The following is a 17847-nucleotide window of genomic DNA, read 5'->3' on the forward strand; positions in this document are numbered from 1 at the left end:
CCCGGCCCCGGGCGTCCCGCCGCGGCCTCGCCTCCGCCCGGCTCTGGCCGTACTGGCGGTGGCGCTGCTGGCCGGGCATCAGCGCCTGGGGCCGGGGCGGCATCGCCGCCCTTTGGCTGCGCCTGTGCCCAGCCCGGCCCCGGCCCCGAGCCCGGCCCGAATCACGGCCCCGGCGCCTCCCGGGCCCCGCGGAGGACACACGCGGCGCGGCCGCTCCCGCCGCCTCCGCTGCGGCTTCCCCGGCCCGAGCTCCGCCGCTCGGCAGCGCGGCCGCCGGCCCCGAGCCGCCGGGGCCCGGGGCGCTCGGGGGGCGCTCGGGGGCCGTGTCTGGCCCCGGGCCGAGCGCTGACGGCCGCGTGTGGCCCGCAGGGAAGGCGCAGGAGGCCCTGCAGGAGCGCTACCGCCTGGGTTCGCTGCTGGGGCGCGGAGGCTTCGGCAGCGTCTGCTCGGGGACGCGGCTCTCGGACGGCGCCCCGGTGAGCGGCGGGGCCGGCGGCGGGCGGAGGAGGAGGAGGAGGAGGAATAGGAGAAGACCGGGGCGCGGCGGGGCGGGCGGCGAGCTCAGCCCGCTGCTGCCCTTTGCTCGCAGGTGGCCATCAAATGCGTGCCGCGGGATCGCATCCAGCACTGGGGCGAGCTGGTGAGTGAGCGGGGCCAGCGGCAGAAGCCGGGCCGGGCCGGGCCGGGATGAGCCGGGGCCCGGCAGGGTGGGAGCCGCCGGGAGCCGTGCGGGGAGAGCGGGCGTGGGGTGAGCGGGGGGCCCAGAGCATCCGGGGCTGGGTGAGGGGTCCCGGAGCCCTGGCACGGCCTCGGCCCCACTGACGGCATCGTGGTCCTCCCGCAGCCCGACGGCGCCCGTGCGCCCCTGGAAGTCGTGCTGCTGCACAAGGTGTCCTCTGGATGCGCTGGTGTCATTCAGCTCCTGGAGTGGGTTGAGCTCCCCGACAGCTTCTTGTTGGTGCTGGAGCGTCCAGAGCGGAGCCAGGACCTCTCGGGTTTCCTGGCGGAGCGGAGGTTCCTGCCGGAGGAGGAGGCGCGGGGGCTGTTCCGCCAGGTGCTGGAGGCCGTGCGGCACTGCACCAGCTGCGGGGTCCTGCACCGCGACATCAAGCCCGAGAACATCCTGCTCGACCTGGCCACCGGGCAGCTCAAACTCATCGACTTTGGCTGTGGCGCCTTCCTCCAAGACACAGCCTACACCCAGTTTGCAGGTGAGCCCTCGCAGGGGATGTTCCTGGGCATCTCATGGCCCAGCCTGGCTGGAGCACCGGGGCTTCCCCCTCTCGCTGCTAGGAGCAGGATTATTTCTTGAGCCAAGTTGCTTCTGGGTGGGACTGGGAGGGGGCCAGCCCCCACATGCCCAGGGATGCTGGGGCGAGGCTCTAGGAGCAGCAGCATCCCCTGATGAACTCCGTCTGTGTTCCATAGGAACCCTGGCCTACAGCCCACCAGAGTGGATCCACCACCAACGCTACCACGGCGAGGCAGCCACGATCTGGTCCCTGGGCCTCCTGCTGTACCACCTGGTGATGGGGAAGCACCCGTTCAGGAGGGGCCAGCAGATCATCTGGGGGCGGATCTTGTTCCCACGATGGCTCTCTCAAGGTGGGTCCTCATCTCTGGGCACAGGGGAATACCTGTGTTGGGAGACAGCAGCAGGCTCATGAGCACCCTGCCCTGGCAGCTGCTGAGGAGGTGGCACGTCCTGCTCTCCTCCAAACACAGAATCCATCAGGAAGTTTAGGCACAGCTCTGGGCACACCCAGCATGGCCTGGGCACGGCAATGGGGGGGCAAAGCAGATGGGATCCTTCTGCAGCTGACTGGTGGGTTCTGGTTTCTCTCTTCAGAGTGCCAAGATGTTATTAAGAGGTGTTTGTCCATGCAACCCTTGGACAGGCCATCCTTGGAAGACCTCTTCCATGATCCTTGGCTGCAGGGTGTTCATCTGCCCTAGAAGATGGGAGAGGTCCATGTGCACAACTGGATCCAAAAACCTGGCAGGTAACAGCTCCACACATCTCATGGCAACCAGTGGCAAAGAAAACCAGCCTGGTTTTGTCCTGCCTGTAGCTCTGAGCAGGGATCATCATCAGGGAACACCTGTGCTGGAGCTTAGCTGCTGGAGACCTGGTCTAGCCAGCACTGGTGGCCACCATCCAGCCTGGGTTTGCTTGTCCTGGTTCATGGATGGCTGGGCCCCTGGGCAGAACACGGACAGCCTGGTGTGGCCCCCAGGGAAGGAGGAGCCCCTGGAGAAGCTCTCTCAGATGGGGCTGCTGCTGGAGACACCGAGGACAACCTCAAGGATGACAATCTCTTGCTCGACCTGGCCACTGGCAGCTGAAGATGATCGACTTGGATTCTGGCACCTTCTTCAAAGACACGCTCTGTGCCCAATTTGCAGGTGAGTCCAGAGCCAGGGGGATGCTCCCAGATGTGGGCATGGCACGGCCTGGGCGGGTACCAAAGGTTCCCCCCTTTGCTGGGGCAGATGTAACAAATTCTTCACTCGGCTGTCCAGGCGCTTTTTGGCTCTGGGCAGCTGCTGAGGGGCTGGATGTGCCATGGCTGGCTGCAGGCTGGGCACATGTCCTGCCCTCCTGCTCTGCCCCCAAAGGCAGCAGGGATGGGCAGGTTTGGGCCCAGCTCTGAGCACGGCCAGCACGGCCTGGGCACTGCGGGTGGCTGGGACAAGGGCACAGAGCCTTCAGCTGACGGGCAGTTTCTGGTTTCTCTCCTTGCAGCCGGGCTCTGCGGATGCTGAGGCTGCTCTGGGCTCTGCCAGGGCTCTGCTGGGCTCAGCCCCGGGCACGGCTGGGCTCGCTCTGCCCTCACACTGCTCTGACAGCTTTGCATCAGACGAGCCCGTTCCGAGCACAGCGCCTGAGCCTTCTGCTTTTGCAGGTGAGTGAGACTCTCCTGCTGGCCAAGAGATTGCAGTCAGGGATCCACATCCACTTGGCAGGAACCCAAACACTCCACAGTCCCAGCTGAATGCCTGGATCTCCACAGGATGTTTCATCTGTCCCACTCTTCATTCCTTTTTGGCTGGAATTGTGCAATTGCCCTTTCTTCCTCCTCCAGAAGTGCCACAAGTGAGCAAAACCTGGAGAGTGGACGGTGTTCCTAGGGCAATGCAGTCTGGAGCTGATGGATGAAGAATTGCCCTCCTGCACCTCCAGACCAGAGCAAAAAGCTGTAAGTGGGACTTTGTGTCTTTAAGAAACCCCTGACAATTTCAAAGGGAATGTGCAGCTCATTCACAGGCTGAGAAGGAAGGTCATCTTCTAAAGGATTTGGCGTTTGGCAAAGTTTAGATTCCCAGTCCTGCTTGGAGCTGGCGGGGCACAAAGCAATTTCCTATTGCTTCAACCACAATTTAAAATAATACTGGAAACAAATGGAAAATCTTTTTAAAAAGGCTGCTGAGGTCAGTAGGATGAATCCATGCTATCAGCACATTTACAAACTAAATAACTGAGATCTCATTTTAAACAGATCAGTTATCATTTTCCAAAGTTATGAAGTATTTTTCACTACACATTTGGGTGTTGCTTTTATATTTCTCTTTTTTTTTTTTCTGTGGATTTCTTCTTCTTTATTTTTTTAATAGAAAACATGTCCTGAGGAAGGAATGTCCTTTGCTGCTGGTTCCCGTGTGGAGCAGCTCCCTTCCCGCTGGCTGAGCTGCTCAGGCAGAGCCCGGCAGCTCCTGGCCCTGCAGGGCTGAGGCTTTTCCCCATTGCTGTGCACAGACTGATGGAGCAGCACTGCTGAACACGGGGACACACAGAGGGAGCAGAAGCAGCTGCCTTTGTCCACCTGAAGCTCCAAGGTGCAGACTCTGAGCACACAGGGCTGGAAGAGACTGGCAGGCTCCCTGTTTGCTGTGCTGCCCCACTTGTGCCCGGCCCAGCTCTGTGTGAGGCAGAGGGAGAACAAGGGGCAGCTCCCTGCCAGCCCCAGCCCAGGGACCCCTCCGGCCCCGGGGCTTGGGGCACTGTCAGCACCCGCTGCTCCAGCCACCGCTTCTGCTGGCCCTGACAGCAACAACCAAATTGTGGCTGATCCCGAGGGGCAGCAGCAGTGCCTGGATCTGATCCCTCCGTCTGGGGCAGGGCTGGACAAACGACCCCCACAGCAGCAGCAGCACATGGAGCTGACTTTCAGCACAGCCCCTGCCACTGTTCCCTCCCGTGTGCACTGGTGTCACAGCAGCCTGAGGCACCTGGGAGCCCTCAGGGCCAGCAGGGACTTGAGATGGCAGCCCTGGGCTCCTGGGGCTTGTGCAAGGAACACAGCTGAGGACTCCCTCTGCATGTGCAGCTTCCAGGTGGAAAAGGCTGCTGTGAGCAGGCAGCTCCAAGGGCAGAGAAAGGAGGCTCTCGACCCCTGGATCTGTGCCAGTTCCACAGTCCTGGGCAGCAGCCACCGAGCACAGGGGGAACAGAGGGCACAGCAAGAGGGACAAAAGCAGGCAAGGTCAGAGACTGGCAGGAGGCAGACCTGGGAGCAGGAACAGCTGCTTCATTGCACTCCTGGAGAAAGCTCTTGGCTGTTTCTGAGCGCTGAAAGGCGTGAAGGGCAGAGAGGAGGCCACACCAAACCATGCTCCTGATTCCCTCCCCTCTCAGTGTCCCAGAAGGAATTGGATGAACTGTATTCTTCTCTCTGAGTTGTCTCATTCAGCATGAGCAGCTTAGCACCAGGAGCTAAAGGAGCTGAAGCCTTAGGCCACAAGAGCTGAGCAAGAGGGACCTTTTTGACCAAAGTAATGGTGCTAGCATGGACCTGACTGAATCCAGCAGATAAAGTCATGGAATTATAGAATCCTTTCTGTTGGAAAAGACCTCAGAGCTCATCAAGTCCAAGTGTTAAGGCAGCAGTGTCAAGCCCACCACTAAACCCTGAAGTGCCAAGGCCTGGACAAGAGGCCTGACTGAGGCCTGAACAACAGGCCCTGAGCCAAAGGTGACCTCTGCATGAACCTTCCAGCCAAAGGTTATCTTTGTATCTGCTCGTTAACAAAATATGCATGATCATTAGTGTTGTAATAGAAGTATCCACTCCTTGGTGAAACATGTTCTGACCTTTCTGTATGTAGAAGCCAGACAAGGCCATGAAATCTGACACCTGGCCTTGTTTGGGGCTGTATGGTCAAAGTCACCTCCCTTGGCTCCTCCTTGAGCCCTGGCCAGGCTTTGGGAGGGACCCAAGAAGATGAAACCAGCTGTTCCTGCACTAGAAGTGCTGTTAGTTTGTTTATTCAGCTCTATCAAAGCTGGGCCCTCTCCCAGCCAGGTTGGAGCCTCACCTGTGGCTGGAGGAATTCCTCACTTGCAGGAATTCCCAGTGTCCGGCAGTGGCTCTCCAGTCCTTGGCTGTGACAGCTTCCCCCAGCTGATGTGTGGATGTGGGTGATGGGAAAGTCTGAGGGGAACTGGTGATGGATCTTTCTTCATCACTGCGGGCAATCTTTGGTAGTGATGGTTGGGTGCATTGCTGAGCTGCTCCTTTTGTGCTCCTTTGCTGCTCTGAACTGCAGTAAATGACACTGATTCCTTCAGTTGGTGTCAGTGTCTTGGTGCTGACCCTGCCCACTGGTAAAACAAAATTGGCATCGTTTGGCTGGATCACCACTGAATGTCACTTTTGAAATCTAACTGTGAGGGATCAGCCCTATCCGAAATTCCTGGATGGGAAGCCCTTCCCTAGAGTTCTCTGCCTCTGGAGTGGGCTGAGGTGGGAATGGATTTTTGACAGAGGCCACTGTGTTAGAGGGTGTAAAGTATCCCACACTGGCTCTAAAATGGCTCACTACTCAGCCAGGGTGGGTACCACAGTGGTCCCTGAAAAAGGAGAAACTAGATACCCTAAAAACCCTGAAACAACTGGCTCAAGGACACATAGAGCCATCCATGAGCCCTTGGAACACCCCGGTATTGGTTATGAAAAAGAAATGTGGTAAGTGGAGGTTACTCCATGACCTGAGAAAATTCAGTTCTGTGCTGGAGAGAATGGGCACGTTGCAGCCTGGTGTGCCATCTCCTGACGGTGATTCCTGCCTCCTGGGACATCCTGATTGTGGCTTCAAGGACTGTTTTTTCACTATTCCCTTACACCCAGATGATACCCCAATGTTTGCCTTTACCGTGCCTTCTATTAATAACGCTGCACCAGGGCAATGTTCTCAATGGAAAGGACTTCCCCAAGGCATGGGAAACAGCCCCACAATTTGTCAGTGGTTTGTTGCTCAGTACTCTCATCAGTGAGAGAACAATTTCCAGGGGCACACTGTAACCATTACATGGATGACATTTTGATTGCAACCCAAACCAAAAATGAACTCTCACTGATTCAACCAAGCCTGCTGCAAGCATTAAAAACAATGGGGCTGCAAGTAGCACCAGAGAAAGTGCAGCAGCAACCACCCTGGAAAGATTTGGGACTCAAAATAATGAACCAGACTATACCACCACAAACAATTCAATTTTCAATCAAATTTTTAACTCTAAACGATGCACAAAACCTCTTGGGTACCATCAGCTGGGTCAGACCTCACCTAGGACTGACCAACTCTCAATTAGCACCTTTATTTGACCTCCTAAAGGGTGACTCTGAATTAACTTCCCCCAGAAAATGAACCCCAGAGGCAAAAGCTGCTCTCGAAACAGTGGAGCAAGCTGTCACCAGGAGACAAGTCCACCGGATATGCCCAGAGGTGTGTATCACTGTGCTCATTCTCATTGTTAATTTTCATCCTACTGGTATTATTGGCCAGTGGAATACACACTGGCCTGATCCTTTGCACGTTCTAGAATGAATGTTTCTACCTCATCAACCAAAAAAGACAGCACCCACAGTCCTTGAACTAAATGCACAGTTAATTATCAAATGTTGTTGCAGGTGTTTACAATTGAATGCTGGAGATCCTTCAAAAATTACCTTGTGTCTGTGACACCAGAGCAATTTGAATGGCGTTTTGCTCACAGTACAGCCTTGCAAAGTGCTTTGCAAGGGCACTGGAACGCTTTGGGTACCTGCCAGATGTGTCTGTCCTACCTTACGTCCTGTCCAAGGGCACGAGCAGCATTCTCCTGATGGCCTGTCAACAGACGTTGTGGAGCCGTGTGTGGAGCAGGGATGGAAGCAGCTTGTTCACCTACCTCATGGAGATCTGGGACTCTCAAAGTGACAGTTCATTTGAGGATTCTCTTTGTTTACAGAGTGCTTTTTCTGTTTACAAATTGTTTTTCTGTTAATTGACTTTTCTCACAGTTTTAAAAGCTGAATGTTTTCTTGTTTTAGTGTTAAATTGTAACTAGTAACCATAAGCAGTTAACCTGTGGCATGCTAGCCTGAAGGACTGTGATCTGGCCTGACAGCTCCTGGAAGTGAGTGCTGCAACTCCAGTGGTACACGGGACACATCACCGGCTGAGGAGGATTAAGTTTGTCAAAACCTCCTTCAAATTAACCCCGTGCTGTCTTCTGTTACCCTGTCTGCAAAAGGGCCCTTGCAAATGGGATAACAGAAGACAATTTGCATTTTAATAAAAACCAGGGGAGGAGATGTAGCAAGGTACAGCCAGTTTACAGCTGGACATAATGAGTCTGATCATAACAGACACAATTCCGCTGATCTGGTTTGTTCTAGAAGTCCCCAGGGGAACAAAGACCTCAGCCAACCCCATCCAAGCCCTGGATGCAGACACAGCACTGGCCAGAGATCGGGGCTGTGCAGAGATTCCCAGCCAGGAGGCTTCCCAAGCCCGGGAAATTCAAACTCACTCTAAAAGGGAGCTTGGAGCAATAAATCGTGGCTGTTGGTCAGAACTCAAGAAGATTCTGTGTCGTGTGTCTGTCTCCAACCCACCAGCCTCGCGTTACACTATATCTATACCTAAATCTTTGTTTCTATCCATATCTGTATCTTTATATATGAAATAATGATGTCAAATAATGCTGACAATAGTGATTTGGCACCTTTGGCTACTCAGGGATGTAACACTAAATACCCTACAGAAAAGCATTGGCCAGGACCTGAATGTCAGTGGTAAACTTTGTGAGATTGTAAACAATGAATAAAGGAGGAAGGGATGGAATTGGCAGTTTTTATGGGGTTTGCTGATACTGTGATGTGGAATACTTTGTCTGTTCCTGTGAAAAATACACTGATTAAGACTGCTGGGTTTGTCATGTACCAGACTATGCAGAAGTGCAGGATTGATTGAACAAATAAAGGGGCCGTTGAAAGAGCAGTTGAAAAAAATGAGGAGATGGGAACCTGACCTGATGGAGATCCCATCTCACAGATGTTCTCCATAGCCTTAACACTGGGCCCAGTGTGGAAATGGAAAGCCCTGGATGTGCACGGCTGCATCCAATTTGCAAATACAACCATGCAGAGTGAGACTTTGACTTCCTGGGAAATTGTTCTGGGTGCGATGGCCCCTGACAGGGCCACCCCAGAGGCTGCAGGGCTGGACCTTCATGCATTAGAATGAATTAGGATAAATCAGAGGCAAATGAGAGTTATCAATACAGGAATAGGAACTCAGATTCCTCCAGGACACTTTAGTTTGATAACTGCTCACTGGAGCTTGGCCCTGAAAAGTGTTCATGTCATGGGAGAAGGAATTGATGCAGATTATCAAGGAGAAATCAAAGTAATCCTTTGAAACAACAGTGAACATAGTGGACTATTTAACCCTATGGTATGGTAGCAATTACTGATGTTGCAGTTTTAAAAACAATTGTGCAAAGAGGAGATCCACAGAGTCACTGTGGTCCCCCGGTTCCACAAGGCCCTGCAGTGTCACAAGGCACCTTTGGTTCTGTGGGGCCCGCAGGGTTTTGCTGGCGGGCAGGGTCAGCACCAAAGAGACAGACACCAACTTAAGGAAGCCCAACCCCACCATGGGGGGACCCCCTGCCCCCCACCGGGGCTCTGCCAGCACCACCACCGGGACCCCCCAAAAACACCTTCTGGGGACCCCCCCACATCCCCTTGAGGGGCATCTGTGCCTCGGCTTTGGAGCCCTGCAAGACCCAAACATCCAGCTGCCCGCCCCTGCCAGAAAAACCCCAGGGAGCCCTAAATACATTTTCTGTGAGCTCCAAATATCCCTCCCCCCTTCCAAAAACCCACCCAGGATATTTGGGGCGAGTTCCCCCTCCCCGGTCACCCGCAGGATGCGGGGGGCGATGGTCCCGGGGTGAAGGAGCTGCAGATGCAGAGAGCAGTGAAAGCACGCGGTGCCTCCTCTGCCTGCTCCAGCTCCTCCATCCCTCCTCTTCCTCCTTCTCTGTCCCTCCTCCTCCTCCGTCCCTGCTGCCATAGGCCCAGAGCTCTTGGGTGAGCGGGGCTGGGCTGGGACACGATGGGGAAGGGGTGGGTCACCCCCAAACCCAGCTGGGGGGAGCGGAGGGTTGGGGGAACAATGGGAAAGGGGTGGGAGAGGGGGGAGAGGGGGAGGTGGGACAGCAGGAAAGGAGTTCCCAGTGGGGGTCCCCCAGGTGACCCCAGGAGCCCCAAGGCCTGTCCCAGCCCCCCCAGTTCCCTCCACAGCCCCAGCTGAGTGCGGGGGCTCAGCCCAGGACCCGTCATTGTTCGGGGCTGCCCCGAGTGCAACAAAAGGGAGAGTGCCCCCCCAGGGGGGATTTTTGGGGTTCTCCCTCCCATCAGGGCTTTCAAACCCCCGACAGTCGGGCCCCACTTTAACTCCCCTTCAAAGGGCTCCACCACTCCCGTTGATTCCGGTAGCGGAGCCCCCAGGGGGAGGTGGGGGTCCTGGGAGGGTCTGGGGGTCCCGGGAGGGTCTGGGGGTCCCTGGGTGATACCGGTGATGGCGATGGGGACCCCATGCTGGGTATGAACCTTCGTGACACCACCTGGGGGATGATTTGGGTCCAGGGGTTTTGGGGTAACAGTGGGGTTTTTGGGGGTTCCTGAGGGGGGTTTTCAGGGTCCCAAAAGGAAATTGGGGTGAGTCCGGGGGTGGAATTGGGGTGTCAAGGCTGTTTTGGGGTACCTGCTGGTGATGGAGATGGGGACCCTGTGCCAGGTACAAACCTTCTCAAGGGGGTCTGGGGGGTGTTGGGAGGTCCTGTGGGAATTTCAATGTCCTGAGAGGGTTTAGGGAGTTTAAGTTGGGTGTTTGCTGTTTTGGGGAGATTTTGGAGTGTGCCAGGGATGTTTTTGGGATCCCGGGGAGGTTGGGGTGTCCCAGGGTGGGTTGTGGTGTCCCAGGGAGGTTTTGGGGGTACCTGGGTGATGTTGGTGACAGAGCTGGGACCCTGTGCCGGGTCTGAACCTCCTCACTGCACACGGGCAGCATCAGCGTGTTCAGGGAGATCCTGGGGAGACCCAGGGGTTCGCCCCAAATCCCAGGGTACACAAACCACTATGGGACTCCCCTGAACTCCGCTCACCGCTGGATCTGCTGCAGGCAGGGGGGCACCAGCACTCGTCCCCTGCCCCCCACTATCATGGGGGGGCTGTGGAGGAAAACCCGAGGGAGCACAGACAGGTCAGGGTGGAACCCCAAAGTCCTGGAGGAGGGGACATGGAAACAATCCCAGGAATCCCCATGAGAGGTTGTGCAGAGACCCAGGAGGATTTTGGGGCAGACTCTCGGGTCATGGGGGCATTTCCAGGAGTTTTGGCAGGGGGGGAAGAACAGGGTGACCCCCCTGGATGGGTTTGGGGAGAACTGGATTGGAGCTTCCAGATGCTTAATCCGATGAGGAGAATGACCACAATGGCAGCGATGACAGACACAGTGACCACCAGGGTGAGATTCCCACTGGATTCCGGGTCTGGGAAGCACAGGAGGGTGAGGAGGGGAGGGGAACCCCCATCCCACTGCTCCACATTCCCAAACTCCCAATTACCACATTCCACATTCCCAGCCTCACCCCAGGAGAAGATCCTGGGCTCCGGCATTCCAGGATGCTCCACTGGGCACTGGTGCTGCTCCTGCTCCTCTGGCAGCGCCTTGATCCTGGCCCAGGTGTGGAAGGTGCCGTCACTGTTTGGAACGATCCCAGATTTCATCCCCCTTCATCCAGCTGATCCCAGTGGTGCTGGGGGAGCATCTGTACGCGTGACAAGACAACATCAGGATCCCATGTTCCACTTTTCTGGACACATGGACATCAGGGGGTTCCGGAATGGGATAACGGTGAGATGCATCCATGGAATTCCATGGCAAAGGGATGGCAGTGAGATCCATCTACAGAATTCCCGTGGGGATGCTACAGCAGCAGGATCTGTCCATGGAAGTCCCATGGGAATGGGATGACTGAGATCCATGTATGGAATTTCCATGGGAATTCCCATGTGCCCAGATTTAGCCCTCCCAAATGCCACATTTCCAAATCTCATATTCCCATAGGAAATCTGCCCTCTCCACCTTTACAACCCAGTGCCTCCCGCCCATATCTGACAGATTTCCGGAGACATTCCAGGCAGGTGTGTCCCAGGGGATTTGTTCATTCCTCAGCCTCGATCCCATCGTGTTCCCAGCGCCTCTTGGTGACCTGGGCAGCGCCGTCGGCCACCACAAATCTTCCGGATCCCAGCTGGAAGGAGAGGAATTCCCGCCCGCCGTAGCCGAGCCGATGGGATCCCTGGATGCTCCCGTGGGACAGGAGGTGACAGCCAGAAACCTCCTGCAGTGTGTGGAGCCCTGGGGAGGGACTGGACCCAGGGAGACCCACGGGATTGTGTCCCAGCCCCACAGAGCCCCATCGCAGATCTGTGGAGCCCCAGAGTCTGATGGAGACTCACAGAGCCTGATCCCAGTCCCTTGGATCAGCATTGTGTAAAACGCCAATCACTTGTTTTTAAAATTTTAAAAGTTTAATAGTAAATAAGATGGTTATAAAAATAGAATTATAGTAAAAAAATTGAACAATTTTAGAGTTAGGACAATATGAGACAATAAAAACAAAGTTTCAGACGTCTGGGTGCCTCCCCGAGTGAAAATCTTCGGGGAAGGACCCTTGTTAACAAAGGATTATCTCTTAAAAGCAATAGCCTGTTGAATATTCATACATTTCATACATGATGCATAAATTCCATTCAAACAAAGAATTGTCACTGGTTAGTATCACTTTTTTCCTTTAATCTCTGTGGCGTCCACAGGGCTGAGCGAGGCAGGAGAAGTTGGTCTCTTCTGATAGGGAAGTAGTAAATTCTTTTTTCTCTGAAAGATTTACGTTTTCCTGTGGTTGGTACATAAAAACTACATTTTAACTACAAAACTTCATTTACTATACTATCAAAATATTAATACAACACCCACAATTAACACAACACAACACATATAGTAAATATCTTGCGTAGAGCCATATAATATGCACTTTTCACAATCCTCCCTCTTTCTTTTTATAATTAATTTGGCTTGAGCAATATTCATTGTTTTCTAGCCTTCATTATTCGCTCATTTTTTTCACAAACCAATCTCGCTTCTTTGAAGGGGTCTTCTATATTATTTTGTTTCTTTAACACCATCATCCTTTGTGGTGTTGTTGTTGTAGGCAACTTTTGGTCCATGTTCACTAATTGCATGCCTTGTACCACACTGGTGATGAGCTGAATGAAACAGGGAATCAGACAAGGAAGAAATATTAGACCAGCTGTAGCACATAAAAGGAAGAAGCCTAACTTTTTCCACCATTCTACTCCCAACACATTATCCCACCAGCTAGTATTTAGCATTGATTCCCACTTTTGAACTGGTACGTGGGCAATTTTTCTGATATCATTGACTATGTCCAGGACGGCATCTCCATTGTCATCTATTTTTAAACAACAATCTGATGTATTGAACTTTCCACAAACACCCCCTTCTTCAGCTAATAGATAGTCTAAAGCCAATCTATTCTGATACACAGCCGCTCTTGTTTGGGTTTGTTGCCTTGATATTAATTTTATTGCCTGACCAGTTTTGTTCGTTATTATCTCTACAGCGGCTTGAAGTCTTGTAATACGATTTAGCATATAAATTGGGGTTCGATATCCCCAACTCCCATCTTGTGCCCAGGTGGCTGGCCCATGTGTTTCCAGTATGCGTTCAGGGGGCCATTCCTCATCTCCCCATTTTTGGAATCCTCCAATCAATTCTCTTTTGTTTCTCTTTAGATCCTCATAAACTGATATCCCTAATTGATCTCCATCAGGTCCTGGTACAAGAAAAAATCCTGGCTGTATAATTCCCAGAGTGCAGCTCCCTTTCCACTGAGAGGGGAGTTTTGGGTATGCTTTTTTTCCACATATCCAAAATAAGCCGTCTGGAGCTTTCCAATAGTTAAATTTTTGTTGATCTATATTCTCCCAAAATTTGGAGATTTCCAGGATGCTATAGTAAGGATTTTTACCTGTATCATTACATTGAAAAAGTTTTATTTTGTTATCATACTTACAATTCACTTTTTTTTGCTTTTTCTTGGGTCCAATACACGGTTGGTGCTTCTGGGACTCACCATACAGAAGTTCCATTACTAACCTTATATCTTTTACAGGGTGTTTTTCCTACTTCATAAAGGAGCCTTTTCCCAGTGCACCAGAGACATTCTTCTCCTATCACTGTTGAGCTTAAAATCCACCCCTCTGGTCTGTTTTCTCCGCTTGTACTTACTTGGTTCCAGTTCAGAAGCTCAATTGGGCCTAAGCTGCTGCCTTTCCATGGCCATTCTTCTGACATCAAAGCCCCTCCACAGACCCAACAATTGATTATGTTAAGTTCCTTACTAATTCTTTCCCCCAATTCTACAAACTGATTTTTACCCATCCTTGAGATATCTATTTCTTTTTCTAATTGCTGTTCAAGTTTTGTATACAAATCTTTGATCGAAATTGGCACAGGTTTAGGTGGTTGTACTGACTTAGCCTTTTTGCTTATCAATTGCTCTTTTACTAAATCTTGTGCTTTTTGTCTAGTAATGTAGGTAAAACAAATCCATCTCTCCTCTTTTGGGCACTGACTTCCCATCCTGCTACCACTTGTTCCTAAGTTCTCTGCAATCCAGTACTTTTTCCCCTTATGGATGCAATTGCCTAATTTGGATGGGTTGTAACAGTGGCTGTTGAGATGAGTGTGAGAAATGAAAAAAGAACCTCGGTGTCTTTCTATGTACAGCTTTTGGTAACATCTGTAGCATGGCCTTGTCGATATCCCAAAAGGGAGAAGACAAAACTTGAGTGACAGAAAAAGGAGTAACAGAGGTCCAGTATGGCTTATACTCCCACCTCCCAGGCCTATGGGGTTGCAACCCACAGCAGGTGTATTTGATCTTCTTGGTGGCGAATACAGAGGCCAATGTGGTCTTGCCCTCTATTTCCTTGTCACTTCCTCTTAGCTAATTTCCAGACAAATCGTTTTTGACACTCTTTAACTGTCGTTTCCCACCGTTCTTCAGGTATCTCCCATTCAACAGGCACTAATAATTCCCATCCACAAAACAAAGTTATTATTTCAGTTTCTTCGAATTCTACCTGGATAGGAGATCGATTTGGTCCTTGACACTTCCTGCAACGAGAATGTCGCTTGTGTGAACTACAATACCAATTCTTCCCACAATTTAAACATTTACATTTAACCCAGCTAGCATGTCTGGTATTTGGGTGGATCAAACAAGGTATTTGGTCTGCCACTGATGGAAGTTGCAACTCCTCTTCCTCCTTGTATAAATGACATGCTAAGGTGTGAATACAAGAGTTCTCTGTCCGAAGCAGTCCTGATCCTCCTGTTTGGAGTGGAAGTATTCCTCCCCAAGGAGGGCATTGGAGGCGTCTCAAAGCTTGTTCAGGCGGTACTTGAAACCACTGATATAAGCTTGGCCTTATCTCCCAATTAGGTGTGATCCTGGGTATGTTTCTTGGACCATTTGGGTCTTCCCAGTTCATTACCACCCAGTCCCCGTTTAAGAGTCAATTTTGTATCACCCGGTTCAGATGTAATCGTCCACTCCTTAGGTTCTTCCACAGGTCCTTTGATTCTGCTGGCGTGGATCCACCCTCGTTCCTTGGTCCGGATCACGGCCTCGGTCGTCAGCAATACCTGAAAAGGACCTTCCCATTGAGGAGTTAAAGATTGTTCTTTCCAGGTTTTTACTAGCACCCATTCCCCTGGATGAACATTATGGATTTTAAAGTCTAAAGGTGTGGTTTGAGGGATTATTCCTTTCAACCGTAAGTTTTCAAGAGTTTTTGCACAATGGTGTTAACGTATCTTTTTAACGCTCATTTCTCCCTACCTCATAGGTAGCATTTTCATGTTGGGTGGTTAAAAAGGGTAACCCAAACATCATTTCATAGGGTGACACTCCCAGGTCTGACCTGGGTTGTGTTCGGATCCTCAATAAGGCCAAAGGTAGGCATTGTACCCATGACATTTGGGTTTCAACTATTAACTTGGTCAAAGTTCTCTTTAAAGTCTGGTTCATCCTTTCTACACGACCAGAACTCTGTGGATGCCATGGGGTATGCAGCTCCTATTTTATTCCTAAAGATTGAATTATCTGTTGTAACACTTTTGACGTAAAATGCGTTCCTCTCTCTGAGTCTATTCTATTAACCATTCCATATCTGGGAATAATCTGTTCTAAAAGGGTTTTACTTACCATGTTGGCTGAGGCCTTGGTAGTGGGAACTGCTTCTACCCAATGAGTTAGATGGTATGTAATTCCTAATAAATACTTCCATCTTTGTACTTGAGGAAGTTCAGTAAAATCTACTTGGATACTTTGAAATGGTCGAAGAGCTAACTCACGACCTCCTAATGTTGTTTTTCTCATTACCTTTTTGTTTATCCTTTGGCAAGTTATACATTTTTCAGTTACTTGCTTTGCTACTCCAAAAATCCCAATGCATCCATAGTTCCTTAAAAAATGATCACACAAGGCCTGAGTACCCCAGTGGGTTTTCTGATGCATATCTTCTAATATTTTTCTAGCCAGTATTTTATTAAGTAATTGTCTTCCATCAGGAAGTTTCCATTTCCCTGATTCAGCCTGTTCTTCTCCTATCTTGTTTAATTCTTTTTTCTCTGCTACACTAAACTTTGAGATTTACAAATTTTCCTCATTTGGAGTTAATATTAACATAACTCTTTCAGCTCCATTTTCTGCTGCATCCTTAGCTTCCTGATCTGCTAAATTATTTCCTCTTATTTCTGGGGTCACTCCTTTTTGGTGTCCCTTAATGTGCACTATAGCTATTTCTTCAGGTAGTTTTAATGCCTCTAAAATCTCTAAAATGAGTCCCTCATGTACTAATCCATTTCCTCTTGAGTTAAGTAATCCTCTTTCTTCCTAAATTTTTCCAAAAGTATGTACTACTCCAAAAGCGTACCTCGAATCAGTATATATAGTTCCTTTCTTGTGTGCTAAATATTCCAGTGCCTTTTTTAGAGCATATAATTCACAAGTTTGAGCTGACCAGTTTGAAGGTAATTTTCCTTTCTCAATAGTTTGCATGTTTTTTCCATCAACTACTGCATACCCTGACATTCTTTTTCCTTGTAGACATCTGGAGGAACCATCCACATAGATTATTTCCCCTTCTGAAAGGGCTTGTTCTTTAAGATCCCCTCGAACTTTTGTTTGATATTGGATAATTTCTAAACAATTATGTATTAGGTTATCTGCTGGTTCTCCATATAAGAATTGAGCTGGATTTAAACTTCTGTTTACTTCTAATGTCAGATCATCACTATCTATCAAGATTGCTTCGTATTTTAACATTCTAGAGTCTGTCAACCAATTTTCAGCTTTTTGATTTAACACATTTCGAACCGCATGAGGTGTGCACACAATTAGTTTACCTCCAAAAGTAAGTTTACCACTTTCTTCTACCAGGATTGCAATAGCAGCTATAGCTTGAATACATACTGGCCAGCCGTGGCTCACTGGGTCCAACATCTTTGATAAATAAGCTACTGGTCTCTTTACTCCTCCCCACTCCTGGACCAGAACTCCATGAGCTACCCCCTTTTCTACATTCACATACAGATGAAAGGGTTTTTCTAGTGAAGGTAAGCTTAAAGCCACTATTGAGGCCAGTTTTAACTTCAATTTTTCTAATTTATCATCATCTTCCTTGGTCCATTTTATATTATCTCCCTCTGTCAATTTCTCATACAAAAATTTTACTGCCTGTGTGTACCCCTCAATCCATAATCTACAATATCCCAATAATCCGAGTAGTTTTCTGATTTCCCTCTTTGAAGAAGGAGACGGAAGGGATAAAATTCCTGCAATTCTCTCTGGACTGAGCCTTCGACTACCCTTACTTATCAAGTGTCCAGGATATTTTACCTCTGGTTCTACAAATTGCAGTTTCCCTTTTGATACCCTTAATCCTTTTTCTCCAAGAAAATGTAAAAGTTTTATTGTAGCTTCTCCAACTTCATCTTCCCCAGATAGTAGAAGATCATCCACATATTGGATAATTTGTATTCTAGGAGGAGTGGAGAAGGCTTGCAGTATTTTTTCTAAAGCTTGCCCAAATAAGTTTGGAGACTCCGTGAACCCCTGCGGTAATTTTGTCCATCTTAATTGCTGCTTTCTTCTAGTTTTTGGATCCTCCCATTCAAAGGCAAAGATATCTCGGCTCTCCTTGGCTAGTGGACAGGCCCAAAAAGCATCTTTAAGATCCACTACACTAAACCACTGATGCTGGAGTGGAACTTTACTTAGAAGTGTATAGGGATTGGGTACCACTGGGTAACGAGACCGAGTTCTTTTGTTAACCTCCCTTAAATCTTGTACTAGTCTGTAACTCCCATCAGGCTTCCTTACTGGGACAATAGAGGTATTATGGGGAGACATGCAGGGTT

The 17847-nt window shown here is 50.4% G+C and overlaps 1 protein-coding gene and 2 pseudogenes across 1 annotated transcript; 1 reads left to right on the top strand and 2 right to left on the bottom strand.

Moving 5' to 3' along the window:
• The window catches only part of LOC120747811 (serine/threonine-protein kinase pim-1-like), a 2677-nt pseudogene extending 2574 nt beyond the window's left edge, over nt 1-103 (bottom strand).
• A 477-nt stretch (nt 104-580) lies between these two features.
• On the top strand, nt 581-2245 carry LOC120747812 (serine/threonine-protein kinase pim-1-like; the record flags this gene model as incomplete). The annotated part of the gene is made up of 4 exons (XM_040053856.2): nt 581-640; nt 845-1211; nt 1429-1605; nt 1850-2245. Coding segments are annotated over 4 exons (711 nt in total), but the record flags the coding sequence as incomplete, so codon positions are not given.
• Nucleotides 2246-10431: 8186 nt separating this feature from the next.
• LOC120747813 (class I histocompatibility antigen, F10 alpha chain-like) lies at nt 10432-11694 on the bottom strand (annotated as a pseudogene).
• Nucleotides 11695-17847: the final 6153 nt, after the last annotated feature.

The sequence above is a fragment of the Hirundo rustica genome, unplaced genomic scaffold (assembly GCF_015227805.2).
Source record: "Hirundo rustica isolate bHirRus1 unplaced genomic scaffold, bHirRus1.pri.v3 scaffold_208_arrow_ctg1, whole genome shotgun sequence".
NCBI classification, from domain to species: Eukaryota; Metazoa; Chordata; class Aves; order Passeriformes; family Hirundinidae; genus Hirundo; species Hirundo rustica.